General features: G+C 49.7%; 1 protein-coding gene across 1 annotated transcript in view; it reads right to left on the reverse strand.

The window, feature by feature from the left end:
* LOC112119564 (hydrocephalus-inducing protein homolog) overlaps positions 1 to 24,168 on the reverse strand; it is a 360,821-nt gene that overhangs the window by 29,430 nt on the left and 307,223 nt on the right. The window contains 8 exon segments of the mRNA XM_029912025.1: positions 1,933 to 2,071; positions 2,674 to 2,886; positions 8,208 to 8,442; positions 11,403 to 11,518; positions 19,420 to 19,580; positions 20,979 to 21,197; positions 22,535 to 22,677; positions 23,177 to 23,437. Coding sequence (XP_029767885.1) covers positions 1,933 to 2,071; positions 2,674 to 2,886; positions 8,208 to 8,442; positions 11,403 to 11,518; positions 19,420 to 19,580; positions 20,979 to 21,197; positions 22,535 to 22,677; positions 23,177 to 23,437 — 1,487 coding nt within the window.

Here is a 24,168-nt window from a genome sequence, read left to right on the forward strand (position 1 = left end):
TGGGGATTTCCCCCCGGACGGGGATTTGAGCCCCCAAAAGCCGGACATGTCCGGGAAAATCCGGACGTATGGTAACCCTAGGTAAGTGTAGACAAGCCCTAAGACAATGGGCCAGATTCTGTGCTAACTTCCAGCCTGTGCAGGTTGACCAATGAAAGACGTGGAGCAGTGTAGTGGGGCGCTGCCCCACTCCCGCAGAACAGGGGTTGAAAGCAGTGAGAGCAGCTGAGGGAGTGGCTGACCACAGCTGTGGCCAGCTCAATCTGGGCCCAGCTGGCCCTTAGAAGAGGGCTGGTGGTCAGGAGCTGGAGGAGTCTCGCTCTTGCTCTGGAGAGGGGAGGACCTGGCTGCTGGGAGCTTAGGGTACTGGGAGTAGAGCAGGGCTGGGGAAAGGCAAGTGGAGCTGGGGAGCTCCAGCCTGGCAAACCCCCAGGCTGCAGGCCTTGCTAAAGGCCAAAGCAGGTACTGGGATTGCAGAGGGGCAGCCCAGAGATAGGCAGAGTCCAACCCCCTTGCTGATGATGAGTGGCCTTTACAGACTGCAGTCTGCCCCAGTGAGCGGGGGCTAGAGGACGACTGGCAGTAGCCACTGAGGCAAGGTGGGTGAGAGGGTTGGGGGTTCCCCTGGGAGGGGAGACCCAGAGCGGGGGTACTGCAGGAGCAGAACCCAGAGGTAAAGGGCACTGGGGTCCGGGCAGGACACGGGGCCTGAGGCAGGTGAGCCACCGGCCAGCAGAGGGCACTCCAGGCTGAAATTGAGCTAATTCCCAGGATAACCAGCAGGAGGTGCTGCGCCAGTGAGTCCAGCACCGCTACAATCAGGCACTTCTCTGTCCTCTGTCCTCCCACCACTATGGTTCCCTTCCCTCATTCTGTCTTCCCTCACCCTCAGACGTGGCTATTGCTCATGAGGAGAGATACCCACACTCCCGACTGTAGCTGCAGCATCCTGTCTCCAATAGTCGGCTGTCATGCAGACTGGAGCCCTCTGGTTAGCCACAAAATAGGGGAGAGCAAACTTCCCCTCCAAAATGTTCTCACTTCTGACCATGGCAGCTACCGGAACGGGTCAGAGGGCAGCTTCCATGCCTGCTTAACACACAACCTCCTGGGCGGGACTGGGATGGCACTGCCAGTTTGCTATAGCAGACATGTGATTTGGCTAATCACAAGAATCTGAAGTGAGACAATCTGCTTCACATTGGCCACTAGACAGCTTGCTGTCACCCAGACAACAGGCTTTCGAGAGATTCAAACCAGGGGGCTATAGTGGAAAGACTCTGTATCCCAACACTGCTCAGCTGGGTCATCCAATCCCCGGGCTCCGGGCTTTGTCTCTGGGTCCCTATTCATTTCTGCTCTCAGAGAAACCTCCTTCCTTACCCTCACCCACCTGCCCATTTCATTTTCTTACTCACCTACATCAGAGGGAGCTTGTGAGAACTAGCTATTACTGAGACAGGCCCCTCGCCTGCCTGCATAGCCCAGGGTGAGTTCAGAAGGCTGCCTGCACTGAGGTGTTGCAGGGGAACAAGCTGCCTGTAGTCCCTGCTTAGCCAAGGGAGCTAGAGCAGGCTGGCACAGCCTACGACGTGGGCAAGGCTGGCCAGTGAGTGGGCAGGACCCTGGCAACCAGGAGACGTGCTGATTCCATTAATCTCGGGGCACTCCCCATCCGTGGGGCACCAGTGGCAACCCAGATCGCATTTAAAGCTGCCCTTCCTCTGCCAGTCCCTCCCCAAGCCCTCGCCTCAGGTGGTGGTGATGCAAGTTGGCACCACCTGCGCCTGCAGGATTGAAATAAGCTCAGCTCTTTAAAGTGCTTGAAAGCAAAGTGCCGTGTAAGAGCTATGCGTTACAATTAGAGCAGTATTGTACACAGTGAGACCTGTACACCACTAGACGAGACACCTGCGTCAGCCTCCCTCCTACCTTGGCCTTCTTCTCAGGCCGGATCTGGCCCATTTCTGTCAGACAGCTGAAGACTGACTGTTCTCGCAAGTCTTCTGGCTGTTCACAAGCCCACTGGAAGGAGTAGGTGGAATTGGTGGGGTTCACAAGCATGAAGGTCCTGGCCACAACAAACAGAAATTGCCATTAGAAAGGGAACAGTGAACAGCTCTGGGAGCTAGTGGCTTGGCTGCTCAGCAGACACCGGGCACTGCCAGCTCCTCCAAGGGAGGATTCCTTGGCACACCCCATCTACCTCCACTGCTATGGGCATGACAGCTCCATCCCATTACCGGTTCTGGAGTCCCCACAGCCCTCTGGGCTGGCTGGCTACCTTTATCCTCTGTAAACAGATACTGAGGTCAGCCCCATGCAAACCCTAGCACCAGAGTGGTGAGGGTAAAATCCAGCACAACAAGGCTCTTTAGAGCTCTCTAGAGGGGTTATTTCCTTCGCTGACCCAATCAAGTATTCAAAGAGTCAAAAAAAGAGGCCAATCCCGTGGAGAGAGAGCAGAGTTATACTGGACGACACCTATGGGCTGGGGACCAGCTACGTTTGTTGCAGGACCGGATGGTGGAAGCAAAGATGGCTAGTCTATGTTGCTCCTGTCTGCCCAGAGCCCCAAGTGCAGCTGTGCCACAAGGAGTTTAGAAGACTGGTCTCTGGCTGAGTTGTTGTGACTAGCCAGTAGTCAGCAAGTCAAGCCTTCTCCACGCCCACCTGCTGTTCCGAGCGTGCACTCCGACGGATGCAAACTCAATCACCCTGGTGTTGGGATCCAGCGCAGCCCCCCAGGGCCCTCGCAGCTCTGGGTTGCGCCTGTTTGCGGTGAGGTAGTCAGAGTCCTCCAGCTCGAAATGGCAGTATGGCAGGAGGCTTCTCCCCTTCACAGCCACTACGGGGCCTTGGTGATTGGGCTTCAGGTTGGGGATACTGAGAAGAAATGGACCAGTCAGTGTTATCAAAGGCAGCGGGGCAGCTTTATGGCTTTGCTGTACACAGCTTTCACGCCCTCTCTCTCAGTAGGTGTACCGAGCAGTGAATCAAATGGAAGCTCACTCTGTGGTGATGAGGCAGCAAAGGAGACACATGAATAGTAATTCCTCAGTGGGAGAAAAGTGGCACCTTTACTGATAAGCACACTGGAGGTCGTGCTGGTGACTCAATATGGCTAAGCCCTCACTAAGTTTCCATACTCATCCAAAAGCCAGTACGAGTGATCGAACTTCTTGGGGCTTAGGTGATTTCCCATACCCAAAGTAAATTAGTAACTCCACCAGAATGGTACAAGCCAGGCAAAGGGGCTGTGGGAGGACTGTGAATTACTTACCCTCCATCTCTGAAAGGCGGAATCTTACTTGTACCCAACCCCCATTTTAAACATTTTTTTAAAGTGAGTTTTCTCAGGTTCCCAAGAAGAAGGATTGCTAGGAAGAGATGGAATCCACCTAAAGAAGAGAGGGAAGAGCATCTTCGCAGGCAGGCTTGCTAACCTAGTGAGGAGGGCTTTAAACTAGGTTCGCCGGGGGATGGAGACCTAAGCCCAGAAGGAAGTGGGGGAGTGGGATACTGGGAGGAAACACAAGGAGGAGGGTGCAACAGGGGAGGCCTCCTAATTCATACTGAGAAAGTAGGGAATCGGCTAGTTATCTTTGGTCCTGCTTTGAGCAGGGGGTTGGACTAGATGACCTCCTGAGGTCCCTCCCAACCCTGATATTCTATGATTCTATTCGATGATTCTATGATCTTAGGTGCATGTACACAAATGCAAGAAGCCTGGGAAACAAGCAGGGAGAACTGGAAGTCCTGGCACAGTCATGGAACTATGATGTGATTGGAATAACAGACTTGGTGGGATAACTCACATGACTGGAGCACTGTCAGGATGGGTATAAACTGTTCAGGAAGGACAGGTACGTGAGGAAAGGTGGAGGAGTTGCATTGTATGTAAGGGAGAAGTATGATTGCTCAGAGATCCAGTATGAAACTGGAGAAAAGCCTGTTGAGAGTCTTTGGGTTAAGTTTAGAGGCGAGAGCAACAAGGGTGATGTCGTGGTGAGCATCTGCTATAGACCACCAGACCAGGAGGATGAGGTAGACGAGGCTTTCTTCGGACAACTAACAGAAGTTTCCAGATCACAGGTCCTGATATCTGCTGGGAAAGCAATACAGCAGTGCACAGACAATCCAGGAAGTTTTTGGAGAGTGTTGGGGACAACTTCCTGGTGAAAGTGCTGGAGGAACCAACTAGGGGCCATTCTCCTCTTGACCAGCTGCTCACAAACAGGGAAGAACTGGTAGGGGAAGTAGAAGTGGGTGGCAACCTGGGCAGTAGTGAGCATGAGATGGTCGAGTTCAGGATCCTGACAAAAGGAAGAAAGGAGAGCAGCAGAATATGGACCCTGGGCTTCAGAAAAACAGACTTTGACTCCTTCAGGGAACTGATGGATAGGATCCCCTGGGAGGCTAATACGAGGGGGAAAGGAGTGCAGAAACCATGTTGACTTTTGCCCAACAATTTATGTTTTTCTATGTGTCTGACAATTTTATTCTTTACTATTGTTTGAACTAATTTGCCCGGTACTGATGTTAGACTTACCGGTCTGTAATTGCTGGGATCACCTCTAGAGCCCTTTTTAAATATTGGCGTTACATTAGCCATCTTCCAGTCACTGGATACAGAAGCTGATTTAAAGGACAGGTTACAAACCCTAGTTAATAGTTCCGCAATTTCACATTTGAGTTCTTTCAGAACTCTTGGGTGAATGCCATCTGGTCCCAGTGACTTGTTACTGTTAAGTTTATCAATTAATTCCAATACCTCCTCTAATGACACTTCAATATATGACAATTCCTCAGATTTGTCACTTACAAAGGACAGCTCAGGTTTGGGAATCTCCCTAACATCCTCAGCCGTGAAGACTGAAGCAAAGAATTCATTTAGTTTCTCCGCAATGACTTTATCGTCTTTAAGCGCTCCTTTTGTATCTCGATCGTCCAGGGGCCCCACTGGTTGTTTAGCAGGCTTCCTGCTTCTGATGTACTTAAAAAGCATTTTGTTATTACCTTTTGAGTTTTTGGCTAGCTGTTCTTCAAACTCCTTTTTGGCTTTTCTTATTACATTTTTACACTTAATTTGGCAGTGTTTATGCTCCTTTCTATTTACCTCACTAGGAGTTGACTTCCACTTTTAAAAAGATGCCTTTTTATCTCTCACTGCTTCTTTTACATGATTGTTAAGCCACAGTGGCTCTTTTTTAATTCTATTACTGTGTTTTTTAATTTGGGGTATACATTTAAGTTGGGCCTCTATTCTGGTGTCTGAAAAGTGTCCATGCAGTTTGCAGGGATTTCACTCTAGTCACTGCCTGTTAATTTCTGTTTAACTAACCCCCTCATTTTTGCATAGTTCCCCTTTCTGAAGTTAAATGCCACAGTGTTGGGCTGTTGAGATGTTCTTCCCACCACAGGAATGTTAAATGTTATTATATTACGGTCACTAATTCCAAGCGGTCTTGTTATAGTTACCTCCTGGACCAGCTCCTGCGCTCCACTCAGGACTAAATCAAGAATTGCCTCTCCCCTTGTGGGTTCCCCAGCTGCTCCAAGAAGCAGTCATTTAAAGTATCAAGAAATTTTGTCTCTGCATTTTGTCCTGAGGTGACATGTTCCCAGTCAATATGAGGATAAGTGAAACCCCCCACTATTATCGAGTTTTTTATTTTGATAGCCTCTCTAATTTCCCTTAGCATTTCATTGTCACTATCACTGTCCTGGTCAGGTGGTTGATAATAGATCCCTACTGTTATATTCTTATTAGAGCATGGAATTACTATCCATGGAGATTCTATGGAACATGTGGATTCATTTAAGATCTTTACTTCATTTGATTCAACATTTTCTTTCACATATAGTGCCACTCCCCTCCCCCTCTCCCTGCCCAACCTGTTCTGTCCTTCCGATATATTTTGTACCCTGGAATGATTGTGTCCCATTGATTGTCCCCACTCCACCAGGTTTCTGTGATGCCTATTATATCAATATTCTCCTTTAACATGAGGCACTCTAGTTCACACATCTTATTATTTAGACTTCTAGCATTTGTGTACAAGCACTTTAAAAAACTTGTCACTGTTTATTTGTCTGCCCTTTTCTGATGTGTCAGATTCTTTTTTATGTGAATGTTTCTCGTCTGATCTGGCCCTTACATTATCCTCCTCCATCCTCTGCTCCTGACTATAACCTGGAGATTCTCTATCATTAGACTCTCCCCTAAGAGAAGTCTCTGTCCGATCCACATGCTCCTCTGCAGAAATCGGCTTTCCCGCATCTCTTAGTTTAAAAACTGCTCTGCAACCTTTTAATGGTAAGTGCCAGCAGTCTGGATCCACTTTGGTTTAGGTGGAGCCCATCTCTCCTGTATAGGCTCCCCCCATCCCAAAAGTTTCCCCAGTTCCCAATAAATCGAAATCCCTCCTCCCTACACCATCGTCTCATCCACGCATTGAGACTCTGAAGCTCTGCCTGCCTACCTGGCCCTGTGCGTGGAACTGGGAGCATTTCTGAGAATGCCACCATAGAGGTCCTGGATTTCAGTCTCTTTCCTAGCAGCCTAGGAAATTTGGCCTCCAGGACATCTCTCCTACCCTTCCCTAGGTCATTGGTACCTACATGTACCATGATCACCGGCTCCTCCCCAGCACTACGCACAAGTCTATCTAGATGCCTCGAGAGATCTGCAACCTTTGCACCAGGCAGGCAAGTCACCATACAGTTCTCCCGGTTATCACAAACCCAGTCATGCCTGACCAACCTGATTGCCTTCTATGATTAGATAACTGGCTCTGTGAATATGGAGAAAGCGGTGGACGTGATATACCTTGACTTTAGCAAAGCTTTTGATACAGTCTCCCACAGTATTCTTGACATCAAGTTAAGAAGTATGGATTGGATGAATGGACTATAAGGTGGGTGGAAAGCTGGCTAGATCGTCGGGTTCAACGGGTAGTGATCAACGGCTTGATGTCTAGTTGGCAGCCGATATCAAGCAGAGTGCCACAGGGGTCGGTCCTGGGGCCGGTTTTGTTCAAAATCTTCATTAATGATCTGGATGGTGGCCTGGATTGCACCCTCAGCAAGTTTGCGGATGACACTAAGCTGGGGGGAGAGGTAGATAATTGGAGGGTAGGGATAAGGTCCAGAGTGACCTAGACAAATTAGAGGATTGGGCTAAAAGAAATCTGATGAGGTTCAACAAGGACAAGTGCAGAGTCCTGCACTTAGGACGGAAGAATCCCATGCACCGCTACAGGCTGGAGACCGACTGGATAAGCAGCAGTTCTGCAGAAAAGGACCTGGGGATTACAGTGGACGAGAAGCTGGATATGAGTCGACAGTGTGCCCTTGTTGCCAAGAAGGCTAATGGCATTTTGCTCTGTATAAGTAGGAACATTGCCAGCAGATCGAGGGATGTGATCATTCCCCTCTGTTCGGCATTGGTGAGGCCACATCTGGAGTACTGTGTCCAGTTTTGGGCCCCACACTACAGAAAGGATGTGGACAAATTGGAGAGAGTCCAGTGGAGGGCAATGAAAATGATAAGGGGGCTGGGGCACATGACTTATGAGGAGAGGCTGAGGGAACTGGGCTTATTTTGTCTGCAGAAGAGAAGAGTGAGGGGGGATTTGATAGCAGCCTTCAACTACCTGAAAGGGGGTTCCAAAGAGGATGGATCTAGACTGTTCTCAGTGGTACCAGATGACAGAACAAGGAGTAATAGTCTCAAGTTGCAGTGGGGGAGGTCTAGGTTGGATATTAGGAAAAACTATTTCACTAGGAGGGTGGCGAAGCACTGGAATGGGTTACCTAGGGAAGTAGTGGAATCTCCATCCTTAGAGGTTTTTAAGGCCTGACTGGGATGACTTAGTTGGGATTGGTCCTGCTTTGACCAGGGGGTTGGACTAAATAACCTCCTGAGGTCTCTTCCAACCCTAATCTTCTATGATCACCTCCCCTCCAGAACTAAACAGCCTAAGGGATCCTAAGGGATGGCACAGGTTTGGTCCCAGGGCTGATGGCTTCCAAGCTGGGCCTAAACAAAGCAGTAGGTTTTTGATGCCCCACCTTTCCTCGACTGCATTGTCGGCCCATCCATTTCAGGGAGCACCAAATCCCATTTACACCAAAGTACTTTGGACAATGATTCCCTGTTATTAGCACTTGTCAAGATGCAATCCACCCCGAGTGCTTCCTACCTGCAGAGTAGGCGGCCCTCAAATTCTCCCACTTCCAGTGGGGAGAATTTCAACAGGAACTGCTGCTTCTTCCCGGCTGGGATGAGGCCACTGCTGGGTTCCATGGAGAATGGAGGGAGAGCAGCAAGAGCACACAGGAAGGATGAGACACTCTCCAGAACACTGCCTAGCTGGCTAGCGGGTCGACTGCATGGTATTTTGGTGGAGGCAGCAGATGTGGCAGATGGGAACTCTCCTGTGTTAAGGAATGGGTGGTTAGGTCAGTTTCACTGGATTTGTCTTTGAGGATGAAACCTCTTGTTCTGAGCCCAGACCCCCTGATTCAGTACGATGGACAAAAGGCCGAGGGGATTTGGTTTAAAGACCACACAAAGGCTATCCCCCTTCGCAAGCCCTTTCCAAGGATGATTCCAACCAGGGTTAGTGAAAGGTGTAATGTAGCTTCATGTCATCACTTCTGCACTGCCTCTTACTAACTCCTCATATGCTGAAAAAGACCTAGAAAAGTTCTATACAAGGGCATGAAATCAAAATGCTGAAAGACAGCCCATCACGCTGGTCTGAACGCGGTGCCCAGAGACCACTGTGACCAAGGCTGTAAGTACCTATAAGGGCCATATCATGCCCCCATTTACATCCATGCCTGGTTAGCAGGGCAGAATGTGACTCATTGTGTGTATGTGCTTTCAGCTGAAACGGTAGGCAGACATTAAGTGATCAAGGAACAGCACTGGCGCATATTGCAGTGTCTGGTCTTCTCTTCCTCTGTTAATCAAGCTTCCACAGCCAGCCACAGCCATCAAACCACAAAGCAGGGGCATAATGGAACAGCCCAATGGTCCAGAGCACCCTGATTCAGGGCATGGCCATTGCCAGATGTTAAATTCCTTCAGTACACCAATTTATACGTTACCCTGTGGGAGAATTTCCTTCCTGACCCATCTGGTGATGAGTTTATGCCTTGAGGCATGAGGATTGAGAGTGCTTAATTCCATCCTAGCTAATTTAACTGCTGGTGTTAGTTTTACTCATAAAAAGTCTGGTCCTTGTCCTTCTCCCCCTTTTGGTAGCTGGCTGCATAATATGCTGCAAAGCAGCTGCAGACATGTTAAAGATGCACAGAAGCATTTAGCAAAGCACCCTCATGCCTCAGAGAGAGCAGGCTAGGCCATGTTGGACGAGAGCATCACATAATTGAATAGACCCTGCTGCTACACGTATGAGACCATCTTAAAAACAAAAATGCAGCTTTAATTACAAATACTTTTCCTCCTGCTTGCAAAATATGTCTATATTATGGCCCCAGTTCAACAAGGCTATTAAGCGTGTGCATAATATTAAGCATGTCCGTGTTTGAAGTTATGCACATGCTTAGGGGCCTTGTTGAATCAGGGTCTAAGAGGGGTGAAAACAATAATTCATCAATGTGTGTGGGGGGGGAGGAACAATACCAGAAAATGTGGAAATGGCAGAAGTGCTAAATGACTTTTTTGTTTCAGTTTTCACCAAAAAGGTTAGTAGTGATTGGACGTCTAACATAGTGAATACCAGTGAAAATGAGGTAGGATCAGAGGCTAAAATAGGGAAAGACTAAGTTAAAAATTACTTAGACAAGTTAGATATTTTCAAGTCATCAGAGCATGATGAAATACATCCTAGGATACTCAAGGGGCTGACTAAGGAGATGTCTGAGCCATTAGTGATTATCTTTGAAAAGTCATGGAAGACGGGAGAGATTTCAGAGGGCTGGAAAAGGGCAAATATAGTGCCAAGCTATAAAAAGGGGACTAAGGACAACCTGGGGAATTACAGACCAGTCAGCTAAACTTCAGTACCCAGAAAGATAATGTGCAGGGGACTGGACTAGAAGACCTTTCGAGATCCCTTCCAGTCCTACAATTCTACCATTCCATATCTGTGTCATGAAATGCTGAGTGATGACTCAGAATGCAGGATGTGGGAGGGGGCTCCGGGCTGGGGCAGGGAGTTGGGGTGTAGGAGGGGGTGAGGGCTCCGGCTGGGGATGAGGGGTTTGGGGTGCAGGAGGGGGCTCCAGGCTGGGGGGTAGGGCTGAGGGATTTGGATTGTGGGAGGAGGCTTCAGGTTGAGGCAGGGGGTTGTGGTGCAGGAGTGGGTGATGGCTCTGGGGTGGGGCCGGGGATGAGGGGTTTGGGGCGTGGGGGGTCTCTGGGCTGGGGCAGGGGGTTAGGGTGCAGGGGGGGTTAGGGCTCTAGGCTGGGGATGCAGGCTCTGGGGTAGGACTGGAGATGAGGGGTTTGGGGTGCAGGAGAGGGTTCCGGGTTTGGGGGAGCTCAGGGCTGGAGCAGGGGGTTGGGGCTCGGGGTTGGGGCATGGACTTACCTCGGGCGGGTCCCAGTCAGTGGCACAGTGGGGCGAGCAGGGGACTAAGGCAGGCTCCCTGCCTGTCCTGGCACCATGCTGCGCTGTTCCCCGAAAGCAGCCAGCAGGTCGGGGTCCTAGGCTGGGGGCCAGGAGGCTCCACGCGCCGCTCGCATCCACAGGCACTGACTCCCACCCCCAGCATGGAGCCGGTGCTCAGGGTGGGGGCAGCACGTGGAGCCCTGTGGCCCCCCGGCCTAGGACCTGGACCTGCTGGCCGCTTCCGGGGCGCAGCGCGGTGCCAGCCAGGGCAGGTAGGGACTAGCCTGCCTTAGCGCTGCAGCACTGCCGACCAGACTTTTAACAGCCCGGTCAGCGGTGCTGACCGGAGCCGCCAGGGCCCCTTTTCGACCGGGTGTTCCAGTCGAAAACTGGACACCTGGTCACCCTACAGTGACCTTGTTTCCATTACCCTGAGACTCTCCAACAGGACTCCCCCCATGCTCCCTTTTCAGCTCCTGACCCCCCACTCCCAACGTGTGGCTGACCTCTCTGACCTTTCCACAGCGCCCAGCAGCTCTGCCATACCAGTTCTGGGCACTCTGAAGGTGGGGGAGCGGGAAAGAAAGCAATAACTCTTTATCCAAACCTGAAAGAAGCCACTTGCCTCAGGGTGACGGGGGAGGACATGGGGAAGGGAGCAGTGTTATGATGTCACCTTCAGAACTCTGCTGTGTTGGTGCCTCAGGCAAAGAGGCCCAGTCTGCTCCCTGAGCTGTAAAGCCCCTCTGGGTTACAGGAGGAAGCGGCTGTGGGGAGTGCCAGGTCGGGGGGAGGGAGGGCTGATTGCTATACCTTCAGGACAGTATGGCAACGGTTCTTCAGTAAAGTTGACTGCCCTTCTGCTGTCCTCCATGACCACCTTCCATGAGTACTCCAGCGCCACATTCCCCTTATTGGACAGCTGGAACCTGCAAAGGGAGAAGAAATAACGTATCTAACAGAAGGGCTCAGCGAGCACTGAAAAAATCATCTAGGGTCAGATTCTGACACCCTGACACACGCTGAGTAGCACTTTGCTCTGCAAGCCGTGGCATCAATTGGAAGGGGTCCACAAGTGCTGTTCAGCTTGCGGAAGGGGAGCAGAATGTGGCCCACACATTTCAGCAGATGGTTCTACAGTGTATCCTGCCTGCCTGGAGTGAGGGGCCGGGGGGAATCCCTAGCACCACCCCACAGTATACCGGAGGGGCTGGCATTGGCGGCTTGTGACAGCAGAAGGATTTCTACTTCTGCGTCTTGCAACTGACAAACCTGTTACACGTCTGGTAACTTTGGCATTTGCCGTCAGTGAAATAAGGCCTGTTTTTAGGACTGTGTAGTAATTTGGGCTGAATGCTGGCAGTGTAGTCAGGGTAAGAATCACTCCAGCGGGAGTTCTGAACATAAATGGCTTGTAGGCTTGGGCCCTGACTGGTACAGGAGCCACTCTATGGACCAAAATAAATGTAGTCAGTTCTCGGGAGGAGTGTGGCAACTATCTGGTGTCAGCAATACTGCACAGCACCTTGCTTTGTTTATTTCAGTGACACCAGGCTCTGTGAGGCAGAATGGGATCAAGGACGATTCCTCCAGTGCAAAGGAGGGAGCTGGGAGACAGAACGTAAATACCAGAACTGGGCTCTGCCCAGGACGTGGGATAATGTCTGGGCTCCAGAAGACAGTGCCATGGCCACCCTCGGGACTGAGACGTCTGACAGGCACCCAGAGCCCTGGCACAAGCAGTAGCAACTCTTTGGCCTCCTGGTGCTTATCAGCTGTCAGAAACAACAGCAAACAAACTAAACTACTTCCCGGAAGCTCCCGTCTAGGGACATCGCAGGCTAATGTAAGAGCACTGAGCCGCCCACTGTCCCAGGGGGTTGGGAAGAAGAGCATTAACACCTGTAGCTTAGTAGTACTCTGGAGTGAGTTGGCCCTGGCTCTGTAATACCACTTCCTTCACTGGTAGAAGAGATGGTTACTCACCCTGTGCAGTAACTGAGGTTCTTTGAGATGTGTCCCTGTGGGTGCTCCACTTCAGGTGTTGGTGCGTCCCAGCACTGTTGATCGGAGATTTTCAGTAGCAGTGTCCATCTGAGTCGCACATGCGCAGTAGTCATCTCATGGCGCCATTGGCGCCTCTTCTAGTGCACGCGTGACCCGACCCCCTCAGTTCCTTCTCTACTGTAGAGTCCTTACTGCAAACTCTGAAGTAGAGGGGAGGAGGGTGGGTAGTGGAGCCCCCACAGGTGCACTCATCTCAAAAAACCTCAGTTACTGCACAGGGTGAGTAACCTCCTCTTCTTCTTCGAGTGATGTCCCTGTGGGTGCTCCACTTCAGGTGATTGTAGAGCAGTTGCCCCACTGTGGATGTAAGGGCTTCAGATTCGCTTGGGCCATTGAAGAGAGCATGGTGAGGCCTATTATAGCGTCTGACCTTGAGCTTTGAGTGATTGCATAATGGTTTGTGAACGTGTGCACAGAGGCCCAGGTAGTCACTCTGCATATGTCTATTATCGGTACGTTGTTCAAGAACTCTATGGACACTGCTATTGAGCATGTAGAGTGGAATCTGATCCCCTCTGGGGGATCTGTGTTATTCGTTCGAAAACAGAGTTGGGTGCAGGTAAAGGTCCATTTAGATAGTCTCTGCATGGATATTGCGCTTCCCTTGGAGCACTCTGTTGTGGAAATAAAAAGTCTAAGGATTTCCGGAAAGGCTTGGTTCTGTCTAAATAAAATGCTATTGCTCATCTGAAATCTAACATATGTAAGATAGTCTCTTGTGAGCTACCATGTGGTTTGGGAGAAAACATAGGGAAGTGTATGGGTTGGCTTATATGGAAGGATGTTGATATTTTAGGTAAGAATTTCAGGTGTGGTCTCAATGTGACCTTGTCTTTAAAGAATATGGTATAAGGGGAGCAGCCATGAGCACCCCTATCTCACGTACTCGTTGAGCGGAGGTGATTGTGACCAAGAATGCAATCTTCATCGATGGGTAAAGCAGGGAGCAGGGAGCTAAGGGCTCAAATGGGGGTCTAGTGAGGCATTTAAGCACTAGGTTTAATCCTATGCCGGTGTAGGTTGTCGGACTTCTGGGTAAATGTTCTGTATGCCAGTAAGGAAACAGTTGATGATTGGGTGTGCAAATATTGAGATTCCCTTGATCTTATGGTGAAAGGCTATAATAGCTGCGAAGTGTACTTTAATTGAGCTTGTTGAGAGACCCAGTTTCTTCAGTTCTAGTATGTAGTCCAGCACTAATGGGAGTGGCGCTGTAACTGTGGTTAACTGTTTTTGTCGACACCATACTGAGAACCTTTTCCATTTTTGGAGGTAAGTATTGCTAGTGGTCCATCTCCTGCTATTTAGTAACATGTGTTTAACTTGTTCTGAACAGGCTAATTCGTCATGTTGGAACCATGTAGGAGCCAGGTTTTTGGATTCGGGTGGAGAGTCCTGCCTTTGTTCTCTGAGAGGAGAGCTGCCCGCAGTGGAAGAGTTCATGGGGCACATACTGCCATGCGCATCAGGAAAGGGTACCAGATCTGCCTGGGCCACACTGGGACTATTAGTACGATGTGGGTCTTGTCAGCACGTATCTTCTGTATCACTCGTGAGATCAGTGGGTTCGGTGGAAATGCATACATGAGTGATGCGTCCCATGTGATGAGGAAGACATCCCCCAGTGACTGGGGTCCCAGTCCTGATCTTGAGCAAAAGAGTGGGCACTTGTGGTTTAGTGATGATGGAAACAGGTTGACGGGGGGAAGCCCCATCATTGAAATATTGACTGTAGGATTCAGTTATTTCCCATTCATGTTCCTGGGAAAACTGTCATGTTCTGGCATCTGGGGAGATAGGAGGCCAAGATGTTTACATTGTGGTGTATGCACCAGTTCCACAGTTTCATGGCCTCGGTGCATAATGAGAAGGAGTGAGCTCCTCCTTGGTGACTGATATAGAACATGCATGTTATATTGTCGGTCATTATCCACTGACTGGTTCTTTATCCCTGGTAGGAAGTGCCTGCAGGCACTGCGTACTGCACGTAGCTCTAGTAGATTGATGTGTCGTCAGGTTTCCACTGCTGACTACCTGCCATGAACAGTGCGTTGGTTCAGGTGGGCTCCCCAGCCTCTCAGTGAAGCATCCGTCGTGATTATTATTGATGGTGGATCCTGCTGAAAGGGGATCCCCATGCACACATTCTCTGGCTTTGTCCACCATTGTAAGGAGACCAAGACTTTTGGTGGTGCTGTTAGTCTCTTGTTCAGGCTGTGTTTGCTGGGGATGTATACTAAGCTCAGCCAGCCTTGTGGGAAGCACATATGAAGTCTTGCATGTCTTACCACAAATATTGTGGCCATCATGTGACCTAATAGTTGTAAGCAGGTTCGTGCTGATGTTTGAGGGCTGTTGTTGACTACTTAGATGAGGCCGGTCAATGTTACGAATCTGTTCAGGTAATGATACTCTGACCTGTGTGGAGTCAAGGTGTGCCCCAATGAAGTCCAGTTGTTGTACTGGAAGTAGGGTTGATTTTGTTCATTTATTTGTAACCCTAGATTCTGGAAGCGTGTGATAGTCTTCTGCACAATGTTTATCATTTCTTCTCGAGTCAGGCCTTTCAGTAGACAATCATCTACATATGGGAAAATCATTATCCCTTGTTTCCGTATGTGTGCCGCCACTAGTGCAAGGGTTTTGGGAAAGACTCTTGGTGAGGTGGAGAGGCCGAAAGGTAGTACTCTCTATAAACAGTGATCACCCCCCACTGTGAACTGTAGAAACCGTCTATGAGGGGTGTGTATGATGATGTGAAAATATGCATCTTGTAGGTCGAGGGCTGAAAACCAGTTCCCGCTGTCTAGCACTGGTATTATTGTGGCCAGTGTGACCATCTTGAATCTTTGGGTTTGTAGAAATTTGTTGAGCTTTCTGAGATCCAGGATGGGTCTCCAGCCACCAGTTTTCTTCTGGGTCAAGAAATAGTGGGAGTAAAAACCCTTCCCTCTGTGTTGTGGGAGAGCTTGCTCCATGGCACCTAACTGTAGAAGATGGTTCACTTCCTGTCTTAAAAGGTGCTCATGAGAAGGGGCCCTGAAGAGTGACTGGGAAGGGGCTGAGGTAGAGGGGTGGGAGAGAAAGGGGATGGCATGGCCCAATTTTACGATCTCCACCACCCATTGATCCATTGTTAGCGACGCCCAGACTTGGTAAAATGGGCGTAGTCGATGGTCAAAGAAACATGGTATTGGCGCTGTATAGTGGGGGAGGTTGTTCACACCGCAGACCAAATATTCAAAACTGTTATTTGGAGGAAGCCAGTTGCGATGTTGAGGGCTGAGTTTGAGGTGTTCTCCAGCTCTGTAGTTTCTTTGTAGTTTGTATTGTCTTTGTTGTGGGCAATGTTTTTGTGTCCAAACCCACGGAAAATAAACAGAAATTGGGCTTGTTTTAGGCTGAGTTGGCTAGTGTTGGCTAGTTTTTGGGCTTGCTAGGGCTTTTAAAGTAGCTTGTAACTGTTTGCTTCTTTTTTTTATTGGCTCCCGGCCCCGTCCCACCCCCAGGCCCAGCCAATCAAAAAGCTTGAATGGTGATTGGCATTTGGCTCCAGCTGCTGCGTCGCCTGCGTGCCTGTGCGTGGTGACCTGCACGTGGGGCGACATGACGTGCATGTGGACTGTGCTTTAAACAATTTGAAGTTCCTGGGTTCTTGCCTGGCTCAGCCAGATATTAGCTCCCCAGAGGCAACAGCAAGGAAAGTAACCAACACCCAGCGGGGTGTCAAACAACCCATCAACAACCATTGTCCAGCAAGGGAGCTACAATTCAATGACTCACCTGCATGAGGCCAGGGGAATTGCTCAACCTTGCCTGGAGACTCAGCAATGCCCCCAGACATGCCTGGACTTGTGTTTTCCAAGCACATGGATGGAGGGTATAAAACCGAACACAGGGGTCCCGGCCCATGCTTGGCCTTTCTCCTTCACCTATCTACACTGCAAGCAACAAGGACACTCTGAAGTCTCCAACTGAGGGGACTGGCCCAGATTTCAAGAGTGAAATCTGTGTACTATGAACTGCAATATCCAGTGGGGTGAGAAAAACGGCTTCATCTAGATGTTGCCCAGTCTAATAGGGTCGAGAGTTTAGACTGGTTGCTTATATTTTGTTTTCTTTTGGTAACTAACTTTGATTTTTTCCCTATCACTTAATATCACTTAAAATCTATCTTTTGTAGTCAATACATTTGTTTTACTGTTTATCTTTACCAGTGAGTATGTATGAAGTGTGTGGCAAATCTGCTCAGGTTTTGCAAAGGCTGGTGTATATCCACTTTACATTGATGAAGTGGTGAACTAATTAATAAATCTGCATTGCTCATCTTGAGCAGTGCAAGATGGTATATTCCTGGGGTACAGTGCTGGGAGCTGGTGGGGGGATTTGGCTTTGGGAGCATTCATGTAATCTATCTGGGTGTGGGGCTCCACATGCGGTTGTGCTGAGTGATCACAGCGCCTAGAGGGGTTTGCTGCTGGTCCCTAGCAAGGCATTGTAAGAGACAGCCCAGGCTAGAGAGAGTTCAGGGGGGCACAGTGGTCCCACAGTCCCAGACTGCACCCCGGGGATCCCGTCACAGAGTGTTGGGGTTCTTTTAGGGATTGGCTTGTTTTGGCCTTGTTTTGACATGGGATTAGCTTGTTTTTTGGCTTATTTTGAAATCCGGGTTGCTTATTTACAGCGTGAAAGTTGGCAACTTTACGTAGTGTCGCTGAGGAGTACACTTTTTTCAACCGAGGAGGTCGAGCCTTTTGTGGTCCTTGACCTGAGGGGTGGACCTGGATTGAGGCTCTTTGCCGCGTTGATTTGCGGCTTTGACCACTAGAGAGTTGGGTTGTGGGTGGGAGAACAGGAAATCCATCCCCTTGGTGGGGATATAATATTTTCTGTCCACCCTTTTGCACTTTGGTGGTACCATCACCAGCGTTTGCCAGATCATCTCCGCCCGTTCCATGATGGCATCATTTATCGGGAGAGCTATCTTGGAGGATGAAGATGTGTGGAGGATTTGTAACAATTTATGCTGTTTTATCCTGAACCATCTCCAGTGGGATATCTTGACTGATGGCTACTTGTTTAAACAGTTCTTGAAATTGTTTGAAGTCGTCAGCTGTGGTAGAGGGTGGTGGCATTATGGCTTTATCTGGGGATAATGATGAACTGTGTGCAGGTGATGTGACCTCTGGTCCATGCCTTCTTCTCTCTCTTCTCCTGTGTCCTCCAGTACCTCTGAAGTCTCCTAGCTAGGGGATGGTGGGGGTGACCAGATTTTGCCCCTGGTTGGAGTCGCTGGTCTGGTATGATGAGCCCTCTATGCCGCTCAAGGGTCCCTAAGGATCCATTGCAAGGGGAAGGGCATAGGTGGGCACATCCATGGCTGCCCATACCAAGGTTGTACGTCTTGTCTGTACTGGATTTTGAGTCTCATGGGTTCCCAAGGTTGCCTCCATTCAGTGGGTGAAGAGTGTTGAGCTGAAAAGAGACTTTCATCTTGATCATTGTCTTCATTGCTCAATATAGGTGGGGTGATAAGCGATATCATTTGCTGTATATTAGTACGTTCAGGAGAATCGTTGGGGCTGAACGGGGGTGACTGCAACACTGAGACTGCAATGTCTTTATGTTGTCAGAATTGCTTGGGTGCCATCAGTTTCAGTGCCATCGGTGTCGATGCTGTTGATTTAGATGGTACTGGTTGTCTGTGACGATGGCTTATGTATTGTCTTGGGTCTGTAGCTTGGTGCCAATATACTTGTTGGTGCCAGGGATCGGGGCATGGCCACTGGTGAGGGCCTTGGCACCATGTCTCTCACTGGAGTGGTTGGTGTCGTTGAGGGGGAGACATGTTTACGCCTCAACTCCTTCTCCTTGCAGTGGGGCTCGGCAGAGGTCCTGGTGTGGATGGTGCTGGAAGTGCCTGATGCCTCAAAGGTGCTCACCTGTATGGAGGTCAGCACCAAGGACAGCGACCTGGTTGGAGACCGCTTCTTTTTCTGTCTCTCTCTATGTGGGGAGGTTGCAGCTCTTTCTGCGTATTTTTGGAGGACTGGGTGATCTCTTTAGTTGAGGCTGTGCCTGGGGAGCCACCAGAAGGAGAGGTTCTTCTCCTGTGTCAGAGGCTGGCTGAAGTGATTTTTCCATCAGGATCAGCTTTAGGCATAGGTTTCTGTCACGCCTGGTTCTCGCTTTTAGGTTGCTACAGTGAGTGCACTTCTGAGGGATGTGCAACTCCCCGAGGCAACGGACACAGAAGGAGTGCCCATCAGAGATGGACATTGCTTCGCAGCATGAGCCGCATCTCTTAAATCCTGGGGGACCAGGCCTTTTGTAGTGGGGATATGTTTCCCGCTTCGGAAGAAGCTAACGTAAAAAATAAAAGGTGTTTTTTTTTTACTTAAGTGCTAAGTAGGTACTCCAATACTAACTGCACTACTTAACTCTACTAAACTCTACTGAACAATCTAATTTAATTTATTAAGGTTGAGCAAAAGATGTTGGGACACTGCCACAGAGCTCCGTCTCAGGCCGAGGACGGCTGAGAAGGAACTGAGGGAGTCGGATGGCGCACGCGCTAGATGAGGCACTAATGGTGCCGCAAGATGACTACTGTGCACACGGTACCCAGACAGACACTGCTACTGAAAATCTCTGATTAACGGCGCCGGGACGCCCCAATACCTGAAGTGGAGCGCCCGCAGGGACATCGCTTGAAGAAGAACCAGTTTTTCTGAGCTGTCCCTGTGAAATCTCAGTTACTCACTTGAACACCCTGGTCTGGAAGAGCAAGGTCTCCTTGAACTGCACCAAGTTAGCTTCTAGCTTGAACTGGGTGTAATCAACAATGGCACTGATTCGAAGTTCTAGCTCTCGGTTGTTGTCTTCCAGAACAGTGTGGGCGGGTTCGGGGTCTGTCTCTATCACCTTCAGACAGAAACGAGAAAAACAACAGTAACCTGACTAAGCACTTGAGCCCCTCAAGTCTCCAGAGCCAGACTTGGTACCACCATCAAAACTGCGAGGGCCATTCAGACACAACCATCCTGAACTTTCCTTCTGATACCCATTCCTTTGCCACTGATTATCTGGACATAGGTGCTGGACCTAGGGGTGCTGCAGCACCCCCTGACTTGAAGTGGTTTCCATTATATCCAGGGTTTACAGTTGGGTTCAATGGCTCTCAGCACCCCCACTATACAAATTGTTCCAGTGCCCCTGGTTCTGGAGCAAACAGATAGCACCCGGATGACAGGGAGAACTGTCCGTGGGAGCACTATGCGGTGGCTGTGCCTCAACCCTGTATCTCAGCAGAGGGGTCGAGGAAATGGTGTCTGCAGATCAGAGTTGGTGAAGAAGCAGAAAGGAGCCCAGGCCTGAATGACCGATATCACATTGCTCCCACCCCTTGTTAATACAGCGGTCCCACCATTGCAGACACTTGGGTAAAGAAGCCCATGGCTGAATGAACATAGAGACTGACTTTCCCTTTTTCCTTAGCAGTGGGTGTTTTACTCCAGATCATGGCTGGGAGTAAATGAGACTGAATTTCCTTTCCACCCCAGGTGAGGACAAGCGTGTCTGGATCAGGGTGGAGGGGAATCGATTGGAAAGGCCTGGAGGCACTGCTACTTCTTATGGATAAAGAAAAGATTTGGCTTCTAGGCCATTCAACCTTCCAAAACTTTGAAACATTCATCAACTATTTTTTGTTTTGACCTGATAAAAGCTATAAAGAGAGAGTTCTTGAAGAAAATACTTCTATGGATGCTTGAGCTGAGCTGCTACACAGCTAATGAAGCTACCTGCTAACACTTGTATAATACGACCCTGCACACAGTAATGATTTCATGAGGGAAATCTCAGCTGTTAAAATGTGGAAAGTGCTCACTTCAAAGTACAGGCAGGGTAACGGAAACACACAATGGGGAAGTAGGGTCGTTCTTCCACAAGCAATCTGTAGGGTCTAATTCCCTCCTGACCGAAATCAGGCTAAGACATTTTAAGGACAAAATGGACCATTAGATCATCTAGTCTGACCTCCGTTATAACGGAGGCCACAGCATTCCACCCAGCTGCCCATGCACTGTGCTCACTAGCCCACTGCACCACTAGGCTAATACCTATTTACAGAAAGGCCTCCAGTCTGGATTGGAGAATCCACCTCTTCCCTTGGTAGCTTGTTCCGATGGTTCATCACCCTGGCTGTTAAACTTTTGTGCAGAGCATCTGGAGCTGCTTAGTCAGCAGTGAATGTGACCCTTTGTCTTTAGGCTTTACACGGATGGCTCCAAATGCTATTGTGTTTGTTTCACTTGTTCTTACCTTCCTCTTTGTTGGGCGCGTGGTCGTCAGGCTCCTCAGAGCATCCACCCACTTGACAGTATGCAGGCGGTCATCCCAGTCAGGGACCTGGTCCGCAGGATGCTGGAAGGTGATTCTGGACACCTTACACTTAACCGTGTGCATTTTGAAGGTGACAGGAACATTAGATTTCAAAGTCACTGTGATATCCTTAGCACATTCAGCATGGAGGTGGCCAACCTGGAGAGGATCAGAGAGCCAATGCCATTAGTTCATCCATGGTCAGTCTGTGGCCAGCAAAGGATGGAGTGTTATTGTGAGCTACATGGAGAAGAAACGGAATGGCTAGAATGCGAGTCTGCATTTTCCCATGCAGTGAATTTGGTGCCAGATTCACCTCTGTTTAGTGCTAGCCTAGGCAATGGTGGTGCGTGCTTCCCCACATGGACACCAGCCACAACACACTCAAGGGACCACCTCTAGGAAGCTGCTCCACCTGGGTCTAATGGAAAGAAGATGCAAAGCTGGATATCAGCATACAGATGACACCGGAACCTATAGCAATTCAGTCTCGCTCAGTGGCCTCATGTCACAGGGTTTCTGGTCCCGTAAATGAAGGAGGTTCAGCTCACCTGTGCCAGAACAGCCGTTCTCAGTTTGGCCAATGAAGAGGGTGGAGTGGCACCTGGGGGAGAGCCGGTGAGGACTAGGGAGAGCCGGTGAGTCAGGAGGCCAGCGAGGTCTCTGGGGCCAGCTGTAGAGAGCCTCCTGCAGGCCCTCTGTGGAAAGAGGGAGGTATCCCCAGGAAGTCTACTGACTTTCAAGAGCCAAAGCCAGTGCCAGGAGGTTGAAAAGGGCTGAGGGCTTGGGAGGCAGCAGAGGGGCTAGCTGGCAGACCTTCCTGAGCCAGAGAGCCAAGCCAGAGACAGCCAGAGAGGGCTGAAGGCTGAGAGCAGCAGGGGGAGACACTTGCTAGCTCTCTAAGCTGGAGAGCTGAAGGCAGCAGGCCAGAGGGGGCTGAAGGCTGGGAGTGAAGTGTGGTGAGGGGCGCCAGAGTCAGACTGATGAACGGGGGCAGAGTGAGGGCGGCAGGGCTCTCCTCGAGGTACTGTTATGGTTTATGTGCAGGGGATGTTTGTAATAAATTAACCCCAGAGGGCTATTTGTAGTAAGAAAGACTGTTTGGGCTATTTCTGGGGACTCTGGTGGAGGGAAACTGAGGCAGGCATCCCTGTTCTGCTGCAGGAGGGTGTGCCAGGAAGGCGCAGACCTATTACACCTTACTTTAAAAAGGGAATGGCCATTCTGAACCCAGTGAAATTCTGCAACCAAGAGCCCTCAGGGAGCAAGAGCAGTTTCCCAGCAGGGTGGGATCCCATGACTCCCCCACGAGGGCTGACAGTTCTGCCTCCCACCTTTGCAAGTCCAAGGATTCAGAGAACTGACCCAAGACACAAACCGGAGCGCCTGCATGGCAGCCAGGAGCACTGCCACCTATGGGTCAGTGCTCTGCTAACTACATATCACTTGCTGAGCAACCTCTTGTGCATGGATAAAACAAAGTGGTCCCTGTATACCTGGGGAGAGAAGACAAGCGAAGCCGCAGCCGGCCATTCAAACCTCATCACGTCTGCTTTGCTGCGATTGGTTATCGTGAAGGTCACCTGGTAGGGCCTCCCGATGTGACAGTCCCCAAACTGGATGTGATCTTCTCTGGCAGCTAGGAAGAACGAAAATGGGGATGCTCACTGATTTGGTTATAGCACTTGTAGGGCAGTGACGACTCGCACAGCACGTGGCTCCCTTCCCATCCATTGGCACATACACGCCTACTTCAACCAGACAGGGCTCTTAAAGCAGCCCCTCCTCAAGCAGTGCATCCAGCTCTCATCCACGGACACATGCACCTCTCCACTCACTGAAATCAAAAGGCCTCCACAATACATTACAGCCTGAAACACACCTTTCCACTTGGAGGACATACGCTCAGGTGTCCTGTGTAACAGAGACACACAAACCCAGCTGTAGAGAGGGCACAATAAGTAGGGCCCTACCAAATTCACTGTCCGTTTTGATCAATTTCATGGCAGAGGGTTTTAAAATTGGTCAATTTCACAATTTCAGATGTTTACTTCAACAGCAGCAGGCTCAATCCAAAATCCTGATTTACCTTCTAAAAACCTCGAAGGGACCAAATTATTCTGAACAATGCCTCTTACCCTCCACTCTGTCCTCCTCCAGCTGCCCCTCTGCATTCTCCTCGTTGCTCTCTGCTACCAGCCCATGGATGTTATCCAGCGTGATATCGTCTTGGTAGCCCTCTCCCACCATCTGAATGCAGGTTTCCTCATACTGATTGTCCACCACTGACAGATGGATTTTCCCTTCCACCCGCTGGGCCAGGCTGGGTTTGAAAAGCACATCAAACTCTGCCGACTCACCATTCTGCAGGATTAGGGAAGCTGTGTGGGGTTTCCTTCCTGCAAAGGAATGGAGTGTTTGGGCTGGAAATCAGAACTGAGAGTTGCAGACTGTCAGGGTTCCCTTCCCACTCTGAACTCTAGGGTACAGATGGGGGGGACCCTCATGAAAGCCCCCTAAGCTTATTTCTACCAGCTTAGGTTAAAACCTGGTACGCTGTCACCACCAAGTGATTTAACAAGAAACAGGGAACGGGCCACTTGGAGTTCCTCTTGCCCCAAAATATCCCCCCAAGCCCTTATACCCCCATTTCCTGGGGAGGCTTGAGAATAATATCCTAACCAATTGGTTACAAAGTGATCAAAGACCCAAATCCCTGGGTCTTTGGACAATGGAAAAATCAGTCAGGTTCTTAAACGAAGGATTTTATTAAAAAGAAAAGGTAAAAATCATCTCTGTAAAATCAGGATGGAAAATAACTTTACAGGGTAATCAGATTCAAAGAGCCCAGAGGAACCCCCTCTAGCCTAAGTTTCAAAGTTACAACAAAACAGGGATAAACTTCCCTCTAGCAAAGGGAACATTCACAAATTGAGAAACCAAAGATAAACTAATACGCCTTGCCTGGCTGTTACTTACAAGTTTGAAATATGAGAGACTTGTTCAGAAAGATTTGGAGAGCATGGATTGATGTCCGGTCCCTCTCAGACCCAAGAGCGAACAACCCCCAAAACAAAGAGCACAAACAAAAGCCTCCACCACCCCCCAGATTTGAAAGTATCTTGTCCCC

Source organism: Terrapene carolina, unplaced genomic scaffold (assembly GCF_002925995.2).
Source record: "Terrapene carolina triunguis isolate 2854851 unplaced genomic scaffold, T_m_triunguis-2.0 Scaffold165, whole genome shotgun sequence".
Classification (NCBI taxonomy): domain Eukaryota; kingdom Metazoa; phylum Chordata; order Testudines; family Emydidae; genus Terrapene; species Terrapene triunguis.